The following is an 18,762-nucleotide window of genomic DNA, read 5'->3' as shown; positions in this document are numbered from 1 at the left end:
TAGAGGAAGACACCTCCCCAATTGAAAGAAGGAGAACATTTTTGGGGAAAGAAAGAAAAGTGCTACCCAACCATTAGAACACCCAATACCCATGTACAAATTATTAATAAAATCTGCTGGAATGCCCGAGGATTTCTCAAGAGTTAAATAAAAGCGATAATCCTGAAGTGAAGCCAAAATTGACTTTAAATGGCCGCAGTTATCTAAGATCCATTCATGGATAGCCTAGCGGACATGCTGGCTCAGGGGATCATCGTCCCGACAGCGTGTCTGCTCACGTTGCTGCCTCCGCAGCAAATGCCGAGGCAGTAATGTGAGTGGGCAAGCTGTTGGGAGGAGGCGGCTCCAACTAAATACGCAACTAAACATACAGACCAGGAGGCAAGGTTGGTGTTCAGGAACCATCTCTTTAATGTAGCCATGCACTGCACTTGTATTGCTGCGGTATTTTTGCCATATGTTGATATGACAAATCTATTTGTGAAAAAAATGTAGGCAATAAAACCTTGCCAATCTCAAAACTGTAGTCTGGCTTTGTAGGGAACTCGGTTTGTGTTTTTTTTCCCCTTTGTTTAGCTACTAGAAGCTGATTTTTTTAATCTGACTTGCACTGAGGCCTGCTAACCAGATCCCAATGCTAGGGCTCCTTCCCTAAAAAAGGTAAAGTGTAATTGTGCTACAACTGACTAAGGACTTGAGCACCCGTGTAAGTCTCTAGTAAATGGTGCTCCAGGTACCTAGGGCAGGGGTACTAAGGAGGGTCCCTAAGTGCTGTAGCATAGCTTATTCCATCCTAAGGGACCCACATACGCATTCCACACAGACTGCCAGTGCAGGCTGCATGACATGGTGCAAACAATGAGTGAAAACACAACATGACACTCTTCCCCTGTGTGTCATGCCAAAGTCACTTCATCTAATATATGCAAGTCACCCCTATAGTACGCCTTTAAACCCTAAGACAGGGTGCATTATATTTTATGTGAGGACATATCTGCCTGAGCAGCTATGCCCCGTGATGTATAGTTCTATTGCTAGATATTGCAAGTCAGCAGGGAAGCTTTCTAAATGTATGTACTGGGCACTGGTCAAACAGAGTTCCCCAGTTACATAATGGCTTCACTGAAACATAGGGTGTTTGGTATCAAACATTTCATATTGATAAGCCCAGTGTCGTATTTATGAATACATGCAAACAGAGGACACCTTAGAGGTGCCCCCTGAAAACCAGCCTCTGGTGTGTTGGCTTACTGGTATCTGCCAGCCTGCCACCCAAGACCAGTTTCTGAGCTCCCAGGGTGAGAGCCTTTGCTCTCAGGAGGTCAGGAGCAAAGCCTTTCCGGGAAAAGGGTGTCAGACTCGCCCACAGGATGACCTGCTGATTAGCCTTCCTAGGCCGTCAAGCTTCAAAGAGGTTGCTGCCTTTGAAATTTGAATCTGGCTCCCCTCACAGGAGAGGATGCCGACCCCCTTTGTCCAGAGCCCTTTGGCACCTTGAAGGTGGGAAAATTAGCTTGTCTGGCAGGCGTGCCCCCCCCAAGCTACTACCACACTCTAAGTTGGCCTAACGTGATGTGGGTACGAATTTTTATGAAGAGGCCATCTTTGTGTTGGCATGCTTAGGAACTCTGGGAGATGGTTATGCCCACTTCCCACAGGAAGTGGTCATATGGGGGTATAGTGACCCCAGGGGCGAGTAGCCCATTAGCTACCCCCTCTCACTCCTCTGAATGCGACTAAATTAGGTATTTAGGGGAACCCCCTGATACCAGATCTTCAGATTTAAACACAACACAGACATTGATAGACTTCAGACACAAAAAGAGTGCAAGAAAAAGACGGTTGACCCGAAAACAGAGGAGTATGACTGACTTTGCTCCAACCCTGCCGGCCTGTCTGCTGCACCTGACCCTTGTGGAGCAACGGATTCATCCTGCCGCTGTGCAGACCTCAAGAAGCCCAGATGCTTACCAGTGTTTCGCCATTTGACAAAGAATCTTCCTTCGAGTCGAGGCGCTACACTCCTGCATCAGCAGACACTGAAGAAGCTAGACCCGGTACACCAACCTGCTGCCTACGGAGTCTACCAGCACAGCAGCCACCCAGAAAGAGGTAGCAGTGCTCCTACAGGTCAGATCCATCCTTCCTCCAAGTGTGGGGACACCAGGCCCGACCTGAGCTGCACATTGCCAATCCCTGTACTGAGACCAGACACCAGGGCTGAGGGACTAAAGGGTCATTGAGACCCACCTAGTGAGTTGGCCAACTGTCCTGTTTGACTCTCCTGCAGAAGACAAAAAAGTGAGTCTGTGAACCCTGCCACACGATGCCTCAAAGCATCTATGCGCGCTCCAGAGCCCGAGTCCAAGGGAAGTGACGGTCCCTACGGGGTCCCCAGACACACAAGAGCCAAGCCCACGCTTGGCTTTGCCCAGACTGGACTTCCAGTCACCGCCTGCTGCCTCTTTCTGCAGACCCTCTCCAACCACAAGAGACTCCTTCACCAAAATCTGACCCCAAAAGATACCACTGCACTGGAGCCCCACTGCCCAAGAAGTGGACCAAAGGTGTCTGAGTGCCAGAGATTCTCCAGGGTTGAGCCCCCTTGTAGGTTGCCACAGACTGTTGACCTAGTCCCCTCTTGCAGCCTCTTTGTAACTGATCGTGCTCCCATTGAAGTGAATGGGACAACTTATGCCATGACACACCACTACACCCGGTTGTCCCAGAGCCTCCTGTGGTGACCTGATGGTGTGGCCTTGGACCTTGGTCCTTCTCTTCCAGGGGATCCTCATCAATAGTCCTAAGCACCTGAATATTCCTGCCCATGCGTGGGGACCCCAGAAAATATATTAAAATTATATATGAAAACATATTTATATACAACTCTATATATATATATGCATATCATTTTTAAAACAATCAATGCAGCCGCCCAGAAAAAACAAACAAATAATAGGCTAAGCAATGCTGTGAGACCTTGTCTTTTCACAGACACAAAGCAGGAAGACCAAAAGCCACTTGAACTGCTTTTAATGAACAGCAGAAAAGTAGTCCTGCAAAGAAAAAGGCAGGCATTGTTAGCCCATAGGCTGCATTGGAACTTCAGCAGCATAGAAACTGAAAGCAAATGTAGAAACTTAAAAACTGGCACTGTGCCTTTAAGGCGTTCATGACCCCTAGCTTCCCATCATGCCTCAGGGGTGACAGTTAGGTCAGTTGTTCTTACTGGCTCCTTCAGTCAGGACCCTGGTTAATCAGCTCCACAGATACTTTGACTTTTTTGTCAGAAAATATCTACTTTTTAGCTAAAATTCTTTTACTTCGACATTTAACACCTGTTTGAGTAATATATTACCCTTTATCTGGCAAATAGGCATTTTTTCCCCTAAGAGATGCCTTCTCTGTTTGATCTTTGCCCTTCCTGTGGCAAAAAGGACCAAAACAGATTCTCACTCTGTTTGTATTCTCTGCCTTCCGGAGACTTGCCAACACTGCCAAACTTTGTCAAGACGCACTCTCAAGGACAGAGAAAGGATTCATCTTTATGGTCTCTCTGAGAAAAGGAAAACTTATACCTCTAGAGGTAGGTCTCCTATGAGACAGAAGAAGAAAAGGCCCAGATCGTCTTTCAGAAGCAAAGTCTGTTCTTCATCTGCATCTGGCTCAGCGTCGAAAATGCTTCCACCAGCGAAGAAAACGTTGACGACAATCCCTTCCATGACAGCAAAACTGTCGAACATCGGTCGTCTTTGAAGACTTCCAAGCACAGAGGTACGTCAAGTTCAGCGCCTAATCCACCGTCTCCGTCAGCCTGACGACGGTCAGCGCCGAGGAGTCGTTCTCTGCTGGTGCGGGTTCATCGCCCGACGTCGAGACACCGCTCTCTGTCGTCTGTGGGGTTACGGTGTTCGACATCGAGGCACAGTCCTCCATTGCCGTCATCCAGACGACGGTCAATGTCGAGGCATAGCTCATCTACGATGTCGAAAAAGGGTTTGTCATCAATGCAGACTCCTCCGTTGCAGCCCACGAGACGGTGCTCAACATCAAGGCCTAGATCGACTGTGTCAAGAGGCTTGATACTCTGTTGGGTACTCCTCTTCAGACATCGAAACACAAGTCTGTTGATGGGGCATCGATCAACATCTAAGCAGAATGAGTCTATGCGGCTGATGTCAAGGCCATGATCTCAGTCAGTGGATTCACAGGTCTTCGTGGGGCATAGCCGCTCAACGTCAAGACACTCGCAACTATCGACGTCGACACATCATTCGACCTCGGTGAGGCACCGCTCTGCATCAAAGGGCCTCTTGGAACCTTCAGTGTCGAGAGCAGGATCTCCACAGGTTATCTCGACATTAAGAAGCTCCTCTTCTCAGTCTCCAGAATGGCGAGTGCAGAAATCCACTCCGCAGATATCTGTTCCTCCTACATAACGAGGAGAAGACCACCGATCTCCTTCTGTTCATCTCTCTCCCAGGTGGCTCCTCCCAGTCCATCACTGGCAGAAAGCGACATCAACACAGGTGCAACAGACTTTGGATTATTTAAGTCCTCTCCATAGATCTCCTCGGGCTTGGCTAGTGCAGGCAGTGGATGATTTACCTACTGCTCCATCCAGGGGTCGCCAAAGGGACAAGTCCATCTCCATCAGGTCGTAAATCCACTTCCCATGGCTGTCACAGGAGACGCAGTTCACCTTCTTGGTTGTCCTCCTAGACTGATGCCTCCAAGAGGGATTACTCAACCACATTAACGGACAGTCCACCCTCCAGAGTGTCACCTGTTGGCGACATCAACACGTTTCATGATGTGCTGACAAGAGGGGCACAAAAGTTGAACCTAGAGATGTCCACACCTCAGATGTCTGTCATTTTTGAGACTCTGCATCAGAGGTCTGTGTCGAGGCCTCTGCTGCCATTGGTTCCTGGACTCTTACAACCAGTCATGGACATTTTTCATACCCCAACAATACTCAAAAGGGCTCCAGCAAGGATCTTAAAACAATATAGACTAACCGAGCAAGATCCCCTGTTCCTCAGGTCAGACCCCCCCCACCAGATTCAGTGATTATTGCTGCTGCAAAGAAGACCAATGCAGTAGCCTCTTCCTCAACGGTCCGTCCGGACAAGGAGAGCAGAGCTCAGGATTTTTGGGGGAGGAAAGCTTGCGGCTCTGTAGCTTCATCTGTGAAAGGGTCTATCACTGCAGCCCTGTTGGGTGGTTATGATGGGGCTTTGTGGGATTCACTTGCGCATTTCAAAGAAAAACTGGCCAAAGAGGACCGCCACAATTTTGGGAATGTTCTCCAGGAGGGAGCCTTCATTGTGCGGCAGCTGATGGAGCACCTCTAGCTGCGCACTCATACTCCCATGGCATATGCACTAGAAGATCCTCCTAGTTACGGCGTACCTGCTTAAAGCCGGAACCCCAACAGCGCATCCTGAACTTTCCATTTTCTGGAAATTCCCTTTTTGGTTTGCACACAGATGAAGAGATGGCCAGGATGAAATCATAACTGGACACTCTTATGGCTATGGGTTTAGGAAAAAGGAAGGAATTCAGACGTCCGTACAGGCCTTGTGATCATAGAGCGTTCCATCAGAGGGTTCAAGCCCCTCAATGGTCCCAGAGACAGTACCACCAGTCCAAGTCTCACTATCGGGGACGTTGACCTTCCAGGGCTCGAGGTGTGCCCGACAACCCTCTTCCACGGCCAAGAACACTGACAAATAATGAACATTCACTTCCTCTACTGCCGTTACCCACTCCGGTGGGACGAAGTATCGCCGGCCATGTAGAAGAGTGGCACAGCATCACAAATGATCAGTGGGTGCTGAATATACTGCAAAATGGATATGCACTACGTTTTCGTTCTCCTCCAAAGTGCACTCTCCCAGTAAAGACCAGAGTTCACCAACTGCCGTTGTTGCGTCAAGAGGTATCTACTCTCTTACAGAAATTGGCCATAGAAGAGGTCCCTCCCTCACAACAAGGAAAGGTAGTGTACACCAGATACTTCCTGGTACAACAGATGGGTCAAAAAGTGAGTTTCAGACCTATTCTGGATCTTCGTTCCCTGAGTCATCCAAAAAGAAAAGTTTTGTATGCTGGCGCTCCATCAACTATATCCACATCTTCAGAAAGGGGATTGGATGTGCTTGATAGACCTCCAGGATGCTTACTTACATGTTCCAATTGCTCCACGGCACTGGACGTTCCTGTGCTTCATGGTAGGCTCCAAGCATTATCAGTACAGAGTCCTACCGTTCGGCCTAAAATCTACACCTTGAGTATTCACAAAATGCATGGCAGTGGTAGCCGCTGCTCTACGTCTCCAAGGTCTGTTCGCCTATCCATACCTCGACGACTGGCTTCTAAAGAGCTCATCTCCCCAAAAGGTGAAAGACCACTATTGAATCTGCCTTGACTTGCTACGACGGTTGGGCCTTCATGTAAATATGGAGAAATCAATCCTTCAGCCCACTCAAAGAATTCACTACCTGGGTGCTACTCTCGACACCAGCACATGAAAAGTGTCTCCTTCGGAGGAGAGACTATCAACAATCAAGCTAAAGTGCAATCGTCTTCAAGTTCATCAGCCCTCAGTTCGGCAGGTTGCATCGCTCCTCGGGTCGATGGCATCTTGCATTTTTCCAGCGACAGACTGAGGATGAGACCTCTGCAGCAGGACTTGGAGGACAAATGGGATCAGTCGTCGGCACAATGGGAAGACCGGATTCTTCATTCCCATGCTGCGAGATCTTCCATCCCATGGTGGACTCATCGAAAAAATCTCCTGGTAGGAGTGCCTTTCCGCCAACCTCATCTGACACAATCTTTGATCACAGACTCCTCACTTCAGGGTTGAGGAGTACACATAGGTCTTCTACAGACTCCGGGCAGGTGGTCGAGCAAGGAACAAACATATGACCTAAACATGCTAGAGCTACAGGCAGTGCACCTAGCCCTTAAGGCGTTCTACCCGTCCATACAGTCAAAGTCCATATTAGTACAGACCGACAACATGACCACCATGTACTACATAAACAAGTAGGGGGGAAATTTGCTCTCGCCGCTGTCCCTGGAGGCTCAGACGATCTGGCAGGCAGCTCTCAATCACAGCAGTCCATCTGCCTGGGGAACAAAATTCTCAGGGGGACTCCAAGTCGTCACTTTGACTATCAACCAGACTGGGTTCTAAACAACGAATTGGTGGCAGACATTTTTCAACAATGGGGTCATCCAACCCTCGATCTCTTTGCGGACGAGTCAAACAAAAAATGCCACGCCTTCGCGTCAAGGTTTTACAAACCAGGATCGATAGGGAATGCCCTTTTGATCGACAGGTCATGAACCTTTGTTAACGCTTTTCTGCCTCTTCCTCTAATCCCAAAGATCATAACCAAACTCACACGTGCCAGAATGAGGATGATTCTAATAGCATCAGACTGGTCACGACAGTGGTGGTACCCGGACCTTCTGCATCTCTCGGAGTGTCCACACAGGAGGCTTGCGTGCATACCGGACCTTCTGTCCAAAATGAACGGGAGGATCCATCATCCCAACCTTCACTCGTTGAGCTTAGCAGCATGGCTCCTGAGGTCTTCTAGTACAGCCACCTAAACCTTCCTCATGGACTGTATGAACATTTTGAGGAAGTCCAAAAGACCTTCCACAAGACATTCCTATTCTTTTAAATGGAAAAGGTTTTATGTGTGGTGTATACGTAATGGTTTCTAGCCTACCAAGGGGCAAGAGGAGGTAATATTGCCCTATCTCCTGCAATTAGCCAAGTCAGGTTTAAAGTTTACTTCGATTAAGGTACACCTGGCTGCCATTTCGGCTTACAGAAAGTCTCCCAATCAACCTGCTTTCTTCCAGCTCCAGGTGGTTAAGGATTTCCTTCAGGGTATAAAGAAAGTCCGCATAATATCGGAACAGCATCTATCATTTACGGGAAAGACATGCTTCAGCCCAGACTGTCCCCGGCTTTTGTCAAATGGGGGGAAAGGAACTACAATAGCTTTTCAACACAATGTAACAATGGCTGGGATCGGCAAAGCAGCCACTTGGAAATCGGTACATACTTTCACAAGTCACTATTGTCTCGACTCTGATTCCAGAGCAGATACTCTAGTAGGCCAAGCCTCCTTGAGGAATTTTATTTCAATGCTAATGTCATTTGAAGTGCTTCTTTTATGTTACTGTCATTTATGGTACTCATTTGCCCGCAGGACGAGGGGGGTGGGCTTGCTACTTGATTCAAGTGCTTATGAGGATCCCCTGGAAGAGAAGGATAAGTTACTTACCTGTAATCCTAGTTCTCTTCCAGGGGTATCCTCATCAAAGTCATAAGTAACCCACCCACCTCCCTGGGCAAATGACCCAAAATGATGTCATCTTTGTGCCCTTACCTTAGGGTCTCCACAAAGAACAACTGACCTAACTGTCACCCCTGAGACATGATGGGAAGCTAGGGGTCATGGCTGCCTTAAAGTGACTGTGCAAGTTTTTGAGTTTCTACATTTGCTTTGAGTTTCTATGCTGTTGAAGTTCCAATGCAGCCTATGGGCTACCAATGCCTGCCTTTTTCTTTGCAGGACTACTTTTCTTCTGTTCATTAAAAGCAGTTCAAGTGTCTTTTGGTCTTCCTGGTTTCTTTGTGTATGTACAAAGACCAGGTCTCACAGCATTGCTTAGCCTATTATGTGTTTTGTTTTTTTCTTCTGGGAGGCTGCACTGATTGTTTTAAAAATAACATGTGCATATGTGTATGTGTATGTATATATGTATATGTGTATATATATATATATATATATATATATATATATATATATATATATTCACTTAAAAAACCATAGGTTTCACACAAGTTATAGTTAGCTGTACATTTCACTCGTAAAAAACCAATGAAATTCCACGTTATAGTTAGATCAGGTAACTATAACTCGCGCGCCCGCAATGCACTGCTGATGACGTCACATATTACATAACTTATGACATGGTCAGTGACATCACTCATGACATCAATGATGACATCTGAAATGACACATTGTGCATTGCGGTCGCGCAAGTTATAGTTACCTGATCTAACTATAACGTGGAATTTCATTGGTTTTTTACGAGTGAAATGTACAGCTAACTATAACTTGTGTGAAACCTATGGTTTTTTAAGTGAATTTGCAAGGTTTTTTAAATGCTAATTCCTAACTATAACGTGTGTGAAACCTATGGTTTTTTCAGTGAATTTGTACGGTTTTTTAAATGCTAAGTTATGTATTTATTTTTATTTTTTGAGCGCACGGTGCGCTTCGCGCCACGTTGCGCATTTCGTACCGTGCACGCCTCGCCATTTTTTACAAAATATCAATTGTTTTTTTTCTCCCTTGGGGGTCCTTAGATTTATATATTAAATGTGATTGTTCATTTTTTATTTTTTATTTTTTTTTACCGTACGCGTACGGTAAGCTTACCGTACGCGCACTCCGCGATTTTTGTTTTGAAATTATTAAATTTATTTTTCATACTTTTTGGTCCTTCGTGAACCCCCTGACGAACGCTAGGGGGTCTGCAACTCTCTTCGTTGCCCCCTTTTCATGTTATCAACCTTTGTTTTTCAGTGCGAGAGACAGAAAATGGCGGCCGATACTTTCTGATTTCGACCGATTCGAATGTTTACAGTCATGTAACCACCAATCAGAATTGAGCTCGCGCACGGCACCGTACGCGTACGGTAAGCTTACCATAAGCGCACGGAGTGCGCTTACAGATATATATATTGATTTAAATGCTATTTTCTCAGGACCTACTGAACAGATTTACACCAGACCTGCAAAAGGCACATCCCTGACCTGAGGACTACCTCTCTGCCCAATTTAAAGTAATTCTGTTCAGCCGTTCGGGCTGTAGCTCGGACTAAAGTTCCTATGGGAAAATGCATGGGGAAAATGCGTTTTGGGACCCCCCTTTTTTCTCAGCCCCCGCTTGACGAATCCCCCCGAGACTTTCAGGGTAGGAGCGGAGCGTAGCGCTACATTAGTTTTGAAAAATTCGCGAGGATTCGTCAACCGGCGCCAAAGTTATTCCAAATAGAATGTTGCGGATTTCCTATGGAAACACGGTCCTAACTATAACTATCTACTGGCGACCGCCAGTAGATAATATATATAGTTGTGTATATGTATATATATATAATATATATGTGTATATAGTTGTGTATATAATTGTTTTCATATATAATTTTTATATATTTTCCGGGGTCCCTGCACATCAACGAGAATATTCAAGTGCTTGTGACTTTGATGAGGATACCCCTGGAAGAGAACTAGGATTACAGGTAAGTAACTTATACATACTCACCTTCAGTCCAGAAGAACAGGTCTGTAAGTGGCTGACAAGTGCCTGAATGCAATTCATGGTTTTCCTCCTTTGGATAACATGGCTGGTCCAGTCCAGAAAATGCACGAAGTGTCCATTTCTGACAACTGTAAAAATTCGTAACTTCGAAATGTACTTACCCGCTTCCGATTTTGGTATCTAAATGTATCTAAAAGTAAGTTATTTTTATAATTTCTTTGAGTACGTGTCTCATTTACTGCATTGTGTGTCTAATAAATGCTCAGCACTACCCTCTGATATGCCTAACTGCTCTACCACACTGCCACAAAAGAGAGCATTTGGGGTGTCATTTGTGCCTCTGTAATTCCTCTGGGGTTTCTTGGACACTTTACACAATGAACCTCTTTTTGGTCCACTTTATAAAGAGCAAGCTTCCTGTAGGCTTACTTTGGGATTACACTGGATTTGTGATACTCTGTGTGTAGCTAATTTATGCATATAAACATCTAATAAACGTTTCACTCTTGCTGGATTTTAATGAACACCCTGTAATATTTAAGCCAGGTTTTAATACAGATTACAATAATTTGCTGTTTCTTTTTGCATCTAGGTACACTGGAGAACCTGGAGGAACTTTATTTGAATGACAACCCCAATCTACATCTCTTACCATTTGAGCTGGCTCTCTGCAGTAAACTATCAATCATGAGTATTGAGAACTGCCCACTTAGCCACCTACCACCACAGATTGTCGCAGGAGGACCGTCCTTCATCATCCAATTCTTGAAAATGCAGGGTCCTTACCGTGCTATGGTCTAACACAAAACGGACATCACTTACACTGTACAGAAAACAACCTGCATTAATGTTATAGTATCATACATATATACATATATTTGTGTATATATTTATGTATACCTATATGTGTATATTTTATGAAATGAAAAAAGGCAAGTTGATTAAGGCTGCATTGTGTTTCTGCTAATAGAGGAATCATAGCCATTTAGATTTTTTTTTATCCTGTGAAAAAATGTTTATCCACTTTTTTCTTTGCTGGATGTTTTGTCTAACGAGTTATCTAAAATTGCCAGTTCACTTGAGAAAACAATAATGCCAACAATTTCAACAGTAATTATAATTATGTGAGAATATTAGCTGTATTGGTATCGGTTGATCAACTTTTATTTTATCTTATCAAAGGTTGTATGTGGACATGCTTGCGGCTATGTTCTGACTCCTTCTTCCCTTTCCCTGAGACCCCTATGTCCAGTCCCCCTTCCTTTAATTTATTTTTTAGATTTTAAAAATAATGGTGTTTTTTTTTTTATATTGTTTACAGTCGGAGTAAATCACTGGATTTTTTTAAATGCGTTATGATTTGCTCTGTTTTAATCATCCGTAGGTAGATTTTCTGCTGAAGATCTTCGATTACAACAGTTTTTTTAACTTGTTTGTTTTTATGTACATATATCCACACACACATGCGCCTTTCGGTTCAGACCGTAAGGAGGCAATAAACTCCTTACATGCAGAAATATATACATTTCTTATGAACGGTTGAGTTGCAGGTTTGGATGATCTACAAAGAGCCAATCAAAAATGTATTTCTTGTGTTTTCCTAAGTTAGTTTGTCATTCAGTGTGGGCACAATATAACCCAACCAAGTTTACTTGAGCGTAGAGCAAAAATTAAGAGCAAAAAATGTGCGTTTTCTGTAGCTCCAGAAATCAGTTTGATGGTTAAGAAAATTCTTAGTATTCCCAGTGGATTTTAGAGAATTTGCACATTGATTGCGAATAGGGCTGACATATATGCATTATCACGATTGATGCAAATGTTACTTACCAGAATCATTGAGCAAGCAGCTGCCTCGAGGCTTGGAGAATAAGTAAAAGTGTTGTATATTTTAAACATTTGGATGCATTCTTATATTGACTTGCCTTGTATACCCTTCCTTAATGGAACATTTTGTGCATAAGTGACATTTTTTTCCCGGTGTTTTGTTGCTGATCTAAATGCACTTTTTCTCTCATCACTGGGGCACTTTCTTTAGTCACTGATTAATGCCATCCTTTTTTAACCACCTCCTTTTGTTCCATGTCAGCAGAAGTAAAGGTTCTTAAATGGACTTGCGCAGCTAAAGGCTTTTCAAGAGACTTCCCGTGCCACGCTACAATATGTTCATTTCTTTAGGCCAGTGCAGTTATTCTGGATAATAGCGGTAATGCTTCATTTGTTACGTACTGGATTATATTGTAAGGAATAGTAACTTTTGTCTTTGGAATTTTAAATGGGAAACATTTGTGTTATGAAGGGTTTTAATTGCATAAGAGTGGAGCCTGCATTATCCAGACATGCTAAACAATCCGCTGAGTTCAGTGGTGTCTTTGAATTCTTTTTTCCGATGTCTACTAACTTTGGGCCTGATTTAGATCTTGGTGGACTGATTACTCTGTCACAACGGTGAGGGATTTCCCGTTCGCCAAATATAAATCCCATAGGCTATAATGGGATTTATATTTCGGTGGAGCTATCACCGTTGTGGCTGAGTAACCCGTCTGCCGAGATCTAAATCACGCCCTTTGTCCTTTACCTTTTACCTTCTATAGAAAGGCATGGTTATAATAAGCCATGTACAAGAAACAAGCGTACCAGTTGGTGTTGATAAACTTCAGCATTATGTAAAAAGCAGTTGTTTGTGTTCTCCTTTTAGTAAAGATTTCCATTGCTTAAGCTGATGCCATTGTGTACTACAAAAGGCACTATGGTGAATTCCTTATTGCCCCTGTTGACCTATTCAAAATAGTCTGGAGTCAGCAAAGTACCTTTTAGAAGTGTAGAGAGTCTGAGTGGCTACTGAATTCGACTTCATTACTGAAGCAGCTTCCAGTCTGGTTTGTAAATATTATATTCGGTGTATTGGTCTAATGGTTTTAGTGGATACAGTCCAAGACTACAACACCCCAATTGCATTAAGTTGCCAAATGAAAGCCTAGACTGGAAAACATACCCATGGTGGCATGGTGTGTGGCGGCATCACTTTTTGAATCGCCACTACACACACTCATGAAAAACACATTTAGCACTAGCTCAGAAAGAAACTTAAGTTAAGCAGCTGTCTTTTCAGTATGTTCTAGATTTTCCTGCACACTTGGCATCTATCTTGTTCTTAATCTGATGTCACGTTCCTCAGCTTCATCGGGTTTGACCCATCATCTCTGTGCTGTTTAACAAAGTTATTTTACGTCACGAATCTCAGATTATTTTATTTGTGCTTTCTAGTATTATATTTTTAACCCATATGTGTAAACTGGTAATCCAGGAGTAGCAATTTCATAGTGTAAATTCTGTTTATTTTGGCTTTTTAAAGGTATAAGTGATGGTGTTCTTTATTGTCGCTTTCTGTTTCAAAGGAGATGCTTTTACATAATGTTTCAAGAATTGATCAAGATATCGCCCCCTCTTCTTCCTCCTTTACTGTAACTGTGCATAAGCAATATCACTAAAGTTTTATAAATTAAGTGCTGCATGTAGGTTTGAAGTCCATCAATTCAAAGTAATGCAAGTCTTACCAGTAAAAGCATTATAATTAAATACAATTAAATCATTCTCTCATTCTGTGGAAGTTCTGTCACCAGCATACCCGTAAAAATGCTGCTGAGAGCTTGTAATTGCAGTAACCTTCTTGAACAGGGAATAGGGGAAATAACAAATATCAGGTACTGCATTCTTAGTTGGATTCGATTAATTTTAACTAAAGGGGATTCCAAGCAATGAGATGTTTTAACTTTTATTGTCAATAATATGCATCCAACCTTTCTGGCTTTCTTTTCATCTTTGTCTATACAGCCCCACAAATCATGTTTGGGTGTAGCGGTGTCCTTGAAGGTAATATTGCCTTGATTCTGACCAAAAGTGAACACCTAGTTTATAAATAGATGTAAAGCATGTATGAATGAGCTAGGGCCTTCTGATATTTTCATACACAAGAAGTTCTTTCAAAAATTTTGCTTGGGTCTTAGGCTTAGTTAGAAACATAATTGCATATTCCCCATTCTCCTATTCAGACCTTAGGAGGAAAGCCTAGGTGGCCAAGTAACACAAAAGGTTAATTGGAATAAATAGACACTTCACTGGCTAACAGTTGCAAAGGGGATAATGTCTCTGTGATTCAGCTCTACTTAAGGCCACTGGTATTGCTTTACCTCTGTGTAGTTTTTATAGATCTCCCTATGGAGTCTGTCTTGACCTTTCTCTTGTATCCAAGGAGGAATCCTGTACAATAAAAATAGACCTCTTGGCCTTTTCCTGATGGTGGAATCCATATAGGTGAAGTAGCAGTTTTAATTCCTTAAAGGTTTTAGTGGAGAACACTTAAAACATCATCATGAATCTCCTCCAGCACCCCTATTTTCATGAATTATAACTTGGTGCCAATAATGATTGGGTCTTTCTAATTATATGTATAGTTGGATTTCTTAAGGGAATCATTGATGTTTGCTAGACTCACTGCAACCAGACCCTTTATTTGCAGTTGGGGCTGAGAAATTTTTAATCCAGCTCATAGGAGAACAGGACAATTTTAACCATATTTCATTCATCTGACCAGGTATCCTGACAAAACAGAATTACTTTGTGAGAAAAGTTTCACAATTAATCTGACACTGTCTAGTTAGTCAATCTTAACCCTGAGCAGAAATCTTCTAGGCTGAATAAAGCTGTTGATTTAGACTTTGGCCCACGAGTCCTGGGTCATTCATTAGTCATTACAGAAAATAAAACTATCACTTCTTTAAATATTCAGCACTTTACTACGTTTACTAAAAGTAATTCAGTTTGTTCTTGGCAACAATTGGCATTTTCACAATATAATTCTGTTCAGATTTATGGTTCCAACGCTTAGCACTGTGATTAAAACAAGTCTTGCAGCATTATTTGCCCTTAATACCTCAAGTCAAAATGCATTTTGATCACCCTTGTAGGATATACACTCACTTGCTCCTTCTGCAAAGCCAAATAGTTTTTTTATTGTGTCCATAAAATATAGATTACTACAAAATTACTCAATATAAGTATACAATTTAAAGAATGCAAATTGCAAACTTTGATCATAGATCAAAAATGAATACCACCTTGTTAATTAATATATAATCATTAAAGGTTATGCACTGAGGATGTGTAAATTTATTTTGGTCAGTGGTCAAACGTTTCCTTATTTTCCATGTAGCCAACTAGAAGTACAAAAGTACAAACACCACTGAACTTGAAGTATCAGTTTTGTGTAACTGTTGCAGGTTTCATCCTCCAAACACCCTGGTTATTCAGCAATTTCTTAAGCTATTTGACCCGGGAATTGGAGTACCTTGGGCAAAAGTACGAAAAATTCATTTTGTCCTCGATTTGGATTCGGCACACCAAGAGCACCCCAATTAGGTGTTAAAATGTTATATATATATATATATATATATATATATATATATATATAGTGCCAAACCTGTATGATAAGTACAAAACTGTAGCCACTACAAGTGCGAGTTCATCCAAATAAAAATATTTGGGTACAGACTTCCTGTTAAGACAGTCCTTCCATTTGACATATTAGCGGATAATGAACTCTAGGACCATTTTCTATAGTCTAGTTTAACTTTGTAAACTAGACCTGGGGTAACCGATTCCAGGGAGTCTTAACCTTTGGCATGTCTAGCTTTCAAGCATCTCCAGAGCATACCTAAACCACCCCAGTGGTCTACTACCTGTGAGTCTAAGAACCTCTTTCAGGACTTCTGTACAATGGCTTAACTATGGAATCCCCACATGTGGACCCATTACAGAGCAGGCTTAATTTAGCAGTTGGTGTAATATCCATCAGTCAAAGCTTCAAGAGTAGGGGGCTGTGAGGGTACTAACAGTAAACTAAGTAATCGTTTTATAAATCCCATCTTATAGTTTGATAAGTCACACAGTTCAGAGCATCCCCATAAAGTACTTCACATAGAATTATAATGTGGGTTGGATACACCGCCTGCTTTTATCAAGTGCAAAACATAGGGTGGCTCCTAATCGCTGCACTATGATGCTCCTACATCTACTACATGATTTAGGTATTGAAGTTGTGTTCTGGGAAAAAATAGATATATCTGCATTGTTAAAGTTATATAGATCTTGACTATGGATGCTTATATTTTTGGTGCTGTACATAATGTAACATACATGTAGTGTAATCAAATTCAGAGCACACCTAATAGACTGAGCTGGAACATGTTGACAATTTATTGTATTGGTTGGCCGTTGTAAACCCAATTTGGTTCATTGTGACTCAAATATACCGCATTGTTTTTAATAATTTACAGGCTTCGAACATATTATTTGTGAGATTAGTTCCATCAGGAGATTGTACTTGGTGTAATTTCCAGGTTTAGGTCTTTTTAGGACCTAAAGACTGTGTGTTAGATTGGTGTAATTTGATTGAAGGTTTTATAAGCACTGCAGTGTACTTCAGGAGACTTACGCTGTGGTCCTAAGTACACAAGTTTGACCACTTTTGTGTAAATGACACTGTGTGAAGACCTTCCATGCGAATTTAAAGTATGGCACTTATCCTAAAAACCTTGTTCTTGGCTGTAGCAGTTCAGTGCACTTGTGCTTATTGCTGCAGATTAAATGTATCCTTTTCACTTTGTCCATCTAGACTAAAGTTTTAAAATGACACGTTTAAGAATAGTCTTGTAGCAACAATGTGGTCTGAGTTGCGGTTTGAAATGTCTTCTGCCAATACATGCCTCTCTCTTAGCTGAAATGGAACAACATAAACGTAACCACAGCTGGTCTGACTACATTTGAATTTGCAACAGTTCAGTATTACAACCAATGTGAAAATATGCTCATTCCAAGTTTTGATGTAATCTTAAACACATTTTACAAACGGAACTCTATGCACACGTACTTCAAATGCCCCTTACAGGGGCATGTATCTCATCCTTCATATTTCCACTTCATTTTATATTTTTTTTTCTCTGGACGGAATGTTAATGTATTGCTTTATTTGGGCTTAGTAGTCTTTTTAGCCAGAATTATTGCTTTTTGGTTTGCAGTTCACTAACAGAAATTTAGTGAGCATCAAACCTGTCCTTTCTCCGTAGGTGTCTTATAGTGTTCATGAGTGTTCTTTCAGTCAAGCGGCTATCACTGTGTAAGTACTGCAAATCAGAATTTCGGATACAATGTGTGCCAAAATGAACTCTGCAAGCTCTCTTAATAGCATGCATATATCTCAGCTAATAGTTCCCTTCGCATAGCTCTAAGATAAAACTTGTCCCCATCAACCTGCCTGGTTCTTAAATGAAAGCACACCTGAAAAATCAGCAATTGCAACTGTTTTATGCAAGGTGAATGCAAGAATTCAGTATAGCTGAAAATAGGTTGACTTTTTCAAACAGAAAGGCAGGGCTGCTGCTCCGAAGGTTTTTCACGCACTATTTTCTCACATTGAGAAGCAATTTCTTGTTTCCAACTGCTGCTGTTGTGAGGAAGAAGAAAACCCGAAATAAAATTATAATTCTCTGTACATTTAATGTACTTTTCATGATTTCACTAACGCTGTTTAATAACGAGTATGCATTTTGTTTAATATTGTTTGGTTTATAAATGTCTTAATTGTTGAAAAATTTACTTCATAGTTAATTATTTTATTGCAGTTTTTTAAATAGTTAAAGCGGTATGGTAAAAATGTGATGATCAGATTTCGCGTATTTTATTATGATGTATTTTAGGGAAGACATTAAGCAAATTTGAATGCAAACCGTTCCATAGCAAGGTGGAAGTAAGCCTTTTGCCTGGTGGCGTAAATGTGAAAGTCATCTATTATATTGACTTGTGTAATATGACACTTTAGATTCCAAAGCAAACATCACATAACTGCAAAAAGCTTTATATGCCCATGTGTTCATGAGCAGATATGGCATAACATAGCTTTGTTTTCTTGCCTTCCGGGGCAGATGTCGAAACTAAGTGATAATGATACTGATCAGTGCCTGATACACTTTTGTACAGTTATTCACTGGCCTTGGGAGGAAAACTAAATGCAAGCTAGCTGTGCAGGTTGGCAGAATCATACTATATACCAGTGATGTATTTTCTATTTATTTTTGACATCATAATGGTTCCACAGAATGAATTGATTTCAGCAAAGCCAGCATTGCGGCCAACGAAAACTTTGGCCAGACCATTTTTGTTTTCTGACCTATTTTCACTATATATTTGCTATCTGCTCCATTTCTACAGCAGCTTTGGCTGTATTAGTGCAGATTACATGGCTGCTAGTCACCACTTCTGGAGGAGACTATTCTAAAGTGTTCTGAATTATTATTACCTTAAGCTTTTGCCTGCGTTTGAATAATCCCTGCATAAAAAGAAAGCTAG

General features: G+C 42.0%; 1 protein-coding gene across 1 annotated transcript in view; it reads left to right on the top strand.

Annotated features, from left to right (window-relative positions):
* The window catches only part of SHOC2 (SHOC2 leucine rich repeat scaffold protein), a 352,564-nt gene extending 338,836 nt beyond the window's left edge, over positions 1 to 13,728 (top strand). The window contains exon 9 of the mRNA XM_085603417.1: positions 10,955 to 13,728. Coding sequence (XP_085459543.1) covers positions 10,955 to 11,163 — 209 coding nt within the window. The 3' untranslated portion in view covers positions 11,164 to 13,728. The remainder of the gene's footprint in view (positions 1 to 10,954) is intronic.
* The last annotated feature ends 5,034 nt before the right edge of the window (positions 13,729 to 18,762 follow it).

The sequence above is a fragment of the Triturus cristatus genome, chromosome 1_2, assembly GCF_964204655.1.
Source record: "Triturus cristatus chromosome 1_2, aTriCri1.1, whole genome shotgun sequence".
Taxonomy (NCBI): Eukaryota; Metazoa; Chordata; class Amphibia; order Caudata; family Salamandridae; genus Triturus; species Triturus cristatus.
The sequence above is the reverse complement of the archived record's forward strand: the minus strand, read 5'-3'. Positions and strand labels throughout refer to the sequence as shown.